Genomic DNA, 8,567 nt, shown 5'->3' with positions numbered 1-8,567 from the left:
GCTATATCATTACAATTATGTTTATTAATTATAAGTGTGCTGTCAGATTTTGCAATCTGACTATATCACATTATTATTCATATTATTGTAGTAGTGGCAATGTAGTAGTGGCAATGACATCTAAAAGTGGTTGTAAGTAGCCTACACACGTAGGCCCTAACAGTATGCTTATTGTTGTTGCTAGGATGAGGGGGTACTGGGAAAAAATCTCCCCTCCAAGAGGTGCCTGCCTGGGTCTAAAAGGTTTGAAAACCCCAGTACATGGAAAGGGGTAGGCTGCTAGACAAACATGACAGTGAGGAGGAGGAGGGGCCAACCAGCTGGACTGAAAAGCACATGGCAGCCACTGTTAAAAATAATACAGCTCTCAGTCAGGGAGACTAACATCTTCTCACTGAAAGAGGGTTTTCACATTGCTTTTCTCCAGACTACTTTAATGGACCACATATCAGGGCAAACTCATCTTGGCTGCCTCGTTATATTTCATCTGCTGATGTCAACCCATGATGTCGATGGTAATGGCAAGTATAGGTTATTTTAATGTCTTGACTTATGTGATAGAACACTCATTGTCGATAGTGAGATTATATTTTGGGGGCTCTTAAATGTAGCTGCTATTTTATAGCACAAAGAAAATTAGCTCTGTTCAGCTAAAAGAAAATGCACTTTGGAAAAACCGTCATCATGTTGTTGTTGTTGAACTTGAGCGGAGTATAATAACAGGGTAACCTCGCGTCATGCTTTTCATAAAACAGGGTAGTGGGCGGCACCCGCTTCGAATGCACTCGAATCCACTGGCAATGGTGGGCTGTCTGAAAATAATAACATGTTCAACAGTCATGTAAAAGCCCTAAAAGGTCCACACCACAGAGTACAGAACAAGAGCAATATGCGATAACTACCGGTAAATATTGTGTATCACTATTCAGACACACTGACAGTCAGACAGCCAATCAAAACCCACCAGAGGAACATCTGGGAATGGTGTCGTCCTCAGAATCAGTGTTAGATGAACGGGGATGAGTCGAGGAGACAATTGTGAATATAGCCCTGTTATGAATAGCTAAGCTAACGCTAGCTCGCTGGGAAATCTCCCCATCCATAATGTCATAAGTTCATAACGTAGCGTAGGCCCAAGGAAGTACTACTGCGTAAAATAAAAAGTAGCCCTGCATAAATAAATAAAACAAAACAAATATCAAATCAAGTGCATGCTGCACTTTTTGGACCACATAACGCACCATAGTCTACATCCCCATTAGTTCTGATCTAGCCCAAACATTTAGAATGTAAATGTTTGGGCTAGCTAAACAAGTGTAATGCTTAATTGGGTCGTCCACTCACAGTTGACAGTCTTTGTATTGAGTTTGTGCTTAAAATGTACTGTAAATTCTACAAACTGTTAATAAATATTTCAATCAATCAATCTGATCCATACTGTAGCTGATAGCTCTAATGCGTTTAGAGGAGCTATGGATCAGAGCTACATCCCCATCTGACCTGCGACATCATGATCATATAATTGTCTCTCTACATTCCAGTTCCTGGAAAGGTTTGTCTTGCCAACTCTAAATTAAGCATCGGGTGACAGCCGGTGACAACCCTCCATGGGTAACAGGTGTTGCGCATTCCTTTGTTTTTCTCAGTCCTACCTGAAGATGGCGCCAGATAATCTGTTTTCAAATGGCTGCTAATAAAAATACATTTTAACTTCAGAATGAATCAGTATGTCAAGAAAACAAACAAAGCATTATTAAGCCAAATAAAGCAAATTAAGAATGGTTTTGTTTGAAGAAAAGAAAGTGTTTAAAGACAGATATTAAAGGGATATTTCACTTTCAAATAAAATACACATTAGAATGTCCTTCCTTAAATGTGTGAGATGGGCAGGGTTGTGGTTTTTCATATATATATATATATATCTTTTTTTTTAATGTTTAAAGAAATAATTACTTCTAAAGTGAAATATCCCTTTAAAATGTTTAAATTTGTAACTAGAAAAGTGTGCTCCTCTCAGAGGGCAGCTCTTGGGCAGACCCATGTTGGTCCAGACTCCAGCGGTGCCCGAGCTGCTCAGTGTGACAGACAGACAGACTCACAGGACCGAAAATATAATCATTCCAGCCTGGCAGGGATAATGAAAAACAGACATTTGACCAGGGTTGTAGGGCATGGTGAACTAGTGAGTGGTGACCAGGATTCAGAGGGAGAACTCAAACAGTGGATTATACAGCAAGTCTGCAGCTGTCTCTTCAAATCATCACACCCCAGCCGTCTTTAGCACCACTCCAGTTATCTTACAAATGTATATTATGCATGCGCACGCATGCATGCACGCACACACACACACACACACGTTTGTAGGAGCTGCAGGGCCCATATACACAACTGAAAGACCACTAAACAAAGGTCTTCATTCCTTGTTCTAAACTAAAATCTAAAACCTCATTTATACTTGGTTGTGAGACGGAAATTGTCGATATATAGTTTATGCAGCAGTTATTTCTGTTATGATTAATGTTTTTGTATTGTTTATTCTAATCTTAATGTGTGTTTATGCTTTATTTTTTATAGTTTCACTTTGCAGGATTATTTGGGTGAGAGCATAATACATCCACCAGTGAGAAAGAACTACCTGCCTCGTTCTTAGCTAAAGGGATTGGCATAATGTTTCCATTGTTGTTTTCAACAGGTGAGGTTTCTGTCATCTGTCCCGCTCAACCAATTGTCATAAGTCCTGGAGAAGATGCAAATCTGTCCTGTCACATGGAGCCTGAATTCAACATTGAGAACATGACTGTGGTGTGGACAAAACTGAACCAGGTAGAAGATGGTCCTAAGAATGAGAAGCAACCCAAAAGCTACCTCCATATACACCAACATGACGGCACGTTTCCTCAGAAGGATCTGTCTCACAAGGGACGGACATCACTGTTTGTTGATGAGCTGAAGAATGGGAATGTGTGGCTGAAACTCTCCAGGGTGACGCAGTCGGACACAGGGAGATACAGACTCTTCATCCCTGAACTGAACAGCCAGGTCAAGGATGCTGTTGTAGAGCTTGTTGTAGGTGCGGCTCTTTGGCTTGTCTACATACTTAGTGAAGTTGATTCAAATCATTTGCACCATGTGAGATCATGTATTTATTCCATTATACAACATTGAAACAATATTCACTGTTGTTTACAGAAGAATCTATCAACACAACAGCTGAAAGTGGAATAACGGAGCAGGGCCAGAAATTTTTAACTCAATTGGAAGGTAAAGATCAATGTTTTGAATGTTTCCCCTCACAGTTATGAATACATATTTTGAGTTAGCCTAATTGCATATTGACACTGGAATTAATAATTTCAATACATCCAACTTTTATGTACAGTATAAGATCCATTCATTCTGGAACAATGTAGACGTACTAGACGCAATCTGTTTCAGTGCAGCTGTAAGGTATTCCAGTTACACTATAAAGTCTGTGAAGAAAACCATGAGAGAGAATGTTGAGATCAGATTTAAGTCTTCCTTTTTTCACTTTTCAAACATTGTGGCCAATCCCTCATATCCAGTGGTAATCCAGTGTCTAAACCTTTCCATGAGATCATAGATTGTCTTATCTGTGTTTTCAGGTGACATTTCTTACTTAGCAAATCCTTATAAGACTGAGGTTACTACCTTGGACATCGTGGCTGTTTGTTGTGCGGGATTGTTTCTACTTGGTGCATTGATCTATGCCTGTTGCAGTAAGTTGAATGTATAAATATAAAATAAATACATTATTCATATGTGTACACTACAATACCACTGTGAAACAAGGGATTCTATTGTCTGTCTTACAGAAAAGCAGACCCCAGAATCAGATTCACCACCTCCCAACTTCACTCTTCTTCTACAACATTTTTCTGGTAAATAGAGAGAGAGGGGGGGGGGGGGGGGGGTTATTGTAGGAATGTACAATGTCAATGTGCTGACCGTTAATCTCCCAAGACAGTTTACTGTAGTAATTTACAGACATAGCATTAAATTAATTAGCCTCTCTCCTCCACCCATCCATCATTCGGCTATTCCGATTGATTCTCAACTAAAAATACATCTTGAAAATGTTCGCGGCCCACCTCCACTTAAGATGGCAGCCTTTCGGCTGTTAAAAGTGGTCAGATGGGTGGGTCCGATTTTCAAGTGGGCCTTAAGCAGTGTGTAGACTGACAAGGCTGAGCGAATCATCAAGGACGCTCATCACCCCAGTCACAAATTCACAATCTGCTGCGAGGCAAGTGATACCGATGTATCAATAGCCATTCCACCAGACTTTTGAACAGGTTCCACCACTCGGCTAAAATCAGACTATCATGGTATTTCTGCACTGCTTATGAGGGATATTTGATACATCATCTGACCTGTTGTCCTTATTGTTATTATTTTCACCTAGATATAAAGTAAACCCATGATATGACAATACAGTTGAACTTGAATCTGAAATTGATGGCATATTTATTTTTGTCTTATTAGAAGAATTTCAAGCTTTATGTTGAGACTGCTGCACATCCCCAATAACACTATGTTGTTTTATGAAATTACATTTATCTTTTCTTGCTTTTTTGATAACCAGAAGCAGAAGATCAGCCTGTGAGAAATTCCATGGGTGACCCGGTGTCTTCGTACTGTAACAAGAACGGCCTTTTTGCATATGGAGGGCCAGGTCTACCTGGCCCTGCCCCGCCTACCAGCTAAAGGAAGACCTGCAAACATTTATCCATGGGCTTTTGCCTATCAGCCACGCCCAGTGTGCACAGTTGCACACACACTGTAGCGTCACAGAGATGCCAAATGCCACTCGCGGCAGGAGTCTCTTCCTGGTTTTTAGACAGCTGGTGGATGGAAAATGAAGCTCGCGCGTGGCTTCCATTTGCCGCAGGGGCAAGCGTTTCCCGTTTTCTGGCCGACGCTGCATTTTGCCTCGTGGGTGGAGCTTCATTTCCATCCACCAGCTGTTTAAAAACCAGGAAGAGACTCATGTGGGAAGTCTCTTCAGAACCCCACTTTTATAAAATAAAATAAACAAAAAGATCCCTTGGACAGAGTTGAGTGTCAATGTCATTATCTGTATCGATTGATTTGACCATACAATAAATCAGATATTGCCCAATATTTTAATATTGGCTCCAAAACTGTGGAATGCACTTCCCATTGCAGTCAGAACTGCAGCATCACTCCCAATCTTCCGCCGTAGTCTGAAAACCCACCTTTTTAGACTCCATCATGGCCCATAGCACTTACCCTACCCCCTTAGATAGCATTTCTGTAGACTTAGATAGCATCTGATACAGACTTATAGCATGTTATGTAGACGGCACTATAATTGCATTGTATATAGTCATAGCACGCCATAGTACATATGTATAGCATAGTAGTATATATATATAGTTTATATGTATAGTCTCATAATATAGATATTCCACTGTTACTTTCTTAGCTTACGCATGTTTTATGATAAATGCTTTTGTGATGTATTCCCATGCTTTTGTTCTTGATTATTGTAAGTCGCTCTGGATTAATGCCTAAATTGTAAATTGTGCATTCTCATTATTTATATAATGCAAATAGTGTTAATGTGAATATTATATTTGATCTACGAAGAACCTGCAGTTATTAAGCCTGTAGATTTAGTCACTTCATCAAATTACTAAGCTGTGTATACAAAAACATAGAATACAGAAAACAGTATAAGTGAAAATGGAATAAAGCCTAGGTGTTTTGTATTGAATAGCCTATACTTCTGAATGTAGAAAACAAAGACTAACGGTAAAATAATGGACTCAAGAGGGTTCATTTGTGACTCATGTACAAGCACCGCCAACGAAATATACGAAATGATTTTAAAAGAGAAATTAAATCAGCTAAACCCTGATCTGATCTGTACCACCCAATTGGCACCAATAGGATTATGACAATTAAGAAAGTGGAAATGTTAAAAATGTAAAATATCAATATGGAAGTATGAACTAAAATATGGCAACTATTGTGAAGTTGAAAATAAAATGTAAACCGTAAAACTCTACGTATTATTAAATTATAAAACATTAATTTGCTGAATTATTTTCAAAGTTAGTATGTAGTGTAAAAGTTATGCAATAATGTCCACAGGGTGGTGCTAGAGTCTAGACAACACGATAGGCCTATTCCTCAGTAAACTGATTATGAGACCATGAGGGGTGTGTCCAGGTTGACCATGGATTGATTAGCACCTGGCAGACCAATGATCCCTGAAGCTAGGAGAGAAGCCATATCCAGTAAGTCTTCTCTTCTTGCAATTGTAAAGGAGAGTGAAAAGTAAGTAGCCTACCTACAAAAGGACGTATATTTAAAATTGATTTTATTAGGCTACCTTACGACTTACGTACATTTTCACTACTGAATAAAATAAACAACAGAGGCGGAGTTGATCCGTCGGCCTTCCCAATTCCATCTATGGACACAACCCTCAAGACAAGTGTGTGTGTGTGTGTGTGTGTGTGTGTTGTGTCGTGCGCGCGCATGCATGCTTGCTTGCTTGCTTCAGTTGTAGTGTGCCATTTATGAATCACTGACTATGCAGTGTGTCACACAGTGCATGAGTGTATACAAAGGCTTCCCAATAGGTGTGTCTCAGTGATGAGTAATGACTAAAGTCTAATGTATACTTTGCGTAAAAAATCTATTTTTAACAAAGTATGAACTAGTCTGTGTTTGAGCTTCTTGTTTGTTGGGGTTGATTTCTGCCTATAAGCCTAAAAGCACAGTAGGCTAATCCTGAGGAGGTAATGAGGTAATAGGGGTCATCACCAGCTTGTGATTTATATCAATATTTCGTTTTTAACACATAAGTCAAGATAGGCGATCAATAATTTAACCTGAAATACGGCTGAAATGAACGCCTAATGAGCCATAGTGTCTAGCTGCCGAATGCCGATGTGCTACACATTTTACAATGATGTGTGTGTGCGTGCGTGCATGCAGAGATATGAGACCAATCTGTCGATTGACTTGCCAGGGTTAAAGAGGTTACCTATTCTGAAGAAAACCTTAAGACTGCCAGGTGTCTAAGACAGGCATTAAATATGGAATGGTGAAAGTCTATTCCATATTTTGGATTTGAATCTTCCATGCACGTTACAGAATCTTCCATGCACGTTACATGAGCAAAGGGCCATATTGGTGCAGAGTTCTACCTTACCAAAAAGGTAAGGTAAAAGGTAGCTTTGACAGTTGGTGACATCTTGATGAGAAATCTTCTATCATGACGACATCTAGGAAGCCAGTCCATATCAATGCAACTCTTTGCAACTCCTTGCAACATGCCACTACTTGCAACCACTATACCCAATGGAAGTTGCAAGGAGTTGCATTGGTGTAGACTGGCCTTAAACCTGTTTTGTTGCAAGGAGTTCAGTTCAGTTGTGAGTCGTAACTATAGTTGCATTGGTGCAGTCTGGCCTTTAGACCTTGCCATGGTTGTGATGTAAGGTATGCCAGTGGAACAATGGAAAAGTAAAGTGATTCGATTGTGATAAAGGGCATGACATGATTTAAACTTAAAGGAATGCACTGTCATAAGTTTTACTTTGATCAGTTTGTTCACCTCTGAATCAAAGGTGAACTTGAAAAAGTGCTCGACCAGATCTGGTCAGGTTGTGGTGCTATAATAAGCCAATGTGAAAAGGGTGCCATTTCTTCTTACGCCTTGGATGGCAATTGGATGATTTGAGGCATTTTGTTCCAAAAATGTGTTTTGCAAAAATTCACCTGTTGGTGGCGCTACAATAGGCCAATTTGAAAAGGGTGGGATATATTCCTCAGCCTAGTAGGAACGTCTGTGAAAGATTTCGCGTAAATTGCACACTGCGTTCATGATTTGAGGCTTTTTGGTCAAAAAATATCGGACAGATCCGTCTGGAGCACATGACTATAGAGATAGTGTGTAACGATTTGCGGTATTTTTGGACAAAATATGGAGGAGTAATATCAAAAAATGTGTTTTACAAAAGTCGGCCTCCTGGTGGCGCTATAACAGGCTGTTCTGGAAAGTTTGGGGCGGAGGTTCATCATTGGCATCCAGGGAGTGTGTGTGCAAAGTTTGGCATCGACCAGGTTAACGTGCTGGAGATTAGCTGGTAACAGACAGACGGACACACACACGGACACACGGACGGAGTGCAAAACATACTCTCTCTCCATGCCTTCGGCCTGGTGGAGACCCCCAGGCTGTGGATCAATTGGTTTCCACGGATTATGATTGTGGAGTGTGATTAGTTATATATTGTTCTTTTTTGACAGGAACAGATCGGTCTTGCCACGGACACGTTGTGCTTATGCTGATCCGTGTGCGGATCATGTTGATACATACAACTCTTGGATTGGAATAAATGTATTTATTGAGCACAATTATAATATTTATTGAGCATAAGCATAAAACATATTTTGGCATCAAGGCGCTGTTCTTGGCATCAAGGATCTGACAAAAATATATTACAGCCTAGGGGAAACAAATAAGGCTCCTCTTGATAGAGAAATAACAGGCACAAAGCAGCAGCAGT

At 40.0% G+C, this 8,567-nt stretch overlaps 1 protein-coding gene across 2 annotated transcripts; it reads left to right on the top strand.

Annotated features, from left to right (window-relative positions):
- The first annotated feature begins 357 nt into the window (after window positions 1–357).
- LOC310875705 (myelin-oligodendrocyte glycoprotein-like) lies at window positions 358–5,981 on the top strand. 2 transcript variants are annotated; one of them, XM_083789019.1, is made up of 6 exons: window positions 358–515; window positions 2,693–3,070; window positions 3,190–3,261; window positions 3,624–3,737; window positions 3,834–3,899; window positions 4,604–5,981. In XM_083789019.1, exons 1-6 carry the CDS (start codon window positions 437–439, stop codon window positions 4,723–4,725), a joined length of 831 nt encoding a protein of 276 aa, XP_083645145.1. In that variant the 5' UTR covers window positions 358–436; the 3' UTR covers window positions 4,726–5,981. The 2 variants fall into 2 exon arrangements, with proteins under 2 accessions (XP_083645145.1, XP_083645144.1); XM_083789018.1 differs by having other exon boundaries at window positions 358–521.
- Window positions 5,982–8,567: the final 2,586 nt, after the last annotated feature.

This window comes from Protomyctophum parallelum (assembly GCF_964188405.1).
Source record: "Protomyctophum parallelum genome assembly, chromosome: 18".
In the NCBI taxonomy this organism is placed as follows: domain Eukaryota; kingdom Metazoa; phylum Chordata; class Actinopteri; order Myctophiformes; family Myctophidae; genus Protomyctophum; species Protomyctophum parallelum.
The sequence above is the reverse complement of the archived record's forward strand: the minus strand, read 5'-3'. Positions and strand labels throughout refer to the sequence as shown.

Coding starts and splice junctions, on each gene's coding strand:
- LOC310875705 (XM_083789018.1), top strand. CDS start 437: ATGGACCACATATCAGGGCAAACTCATCTTGGCTGCCTCGTTATATTT. Junction 3,262..3,623: donor ATTTTTAACTCAATTGGAAG/GTAAAGATCAAT, acceptor CTGTGTTTTCAG/GTGACATTTCTTACTTAGCA. Junction 3,738..3,833: donor ATTGATCTATGCCTGTTGCA/GTAAGTTGAATG, acceptor TCTGTCTTACAG/AAAAGCAGACCCCAGAATCA.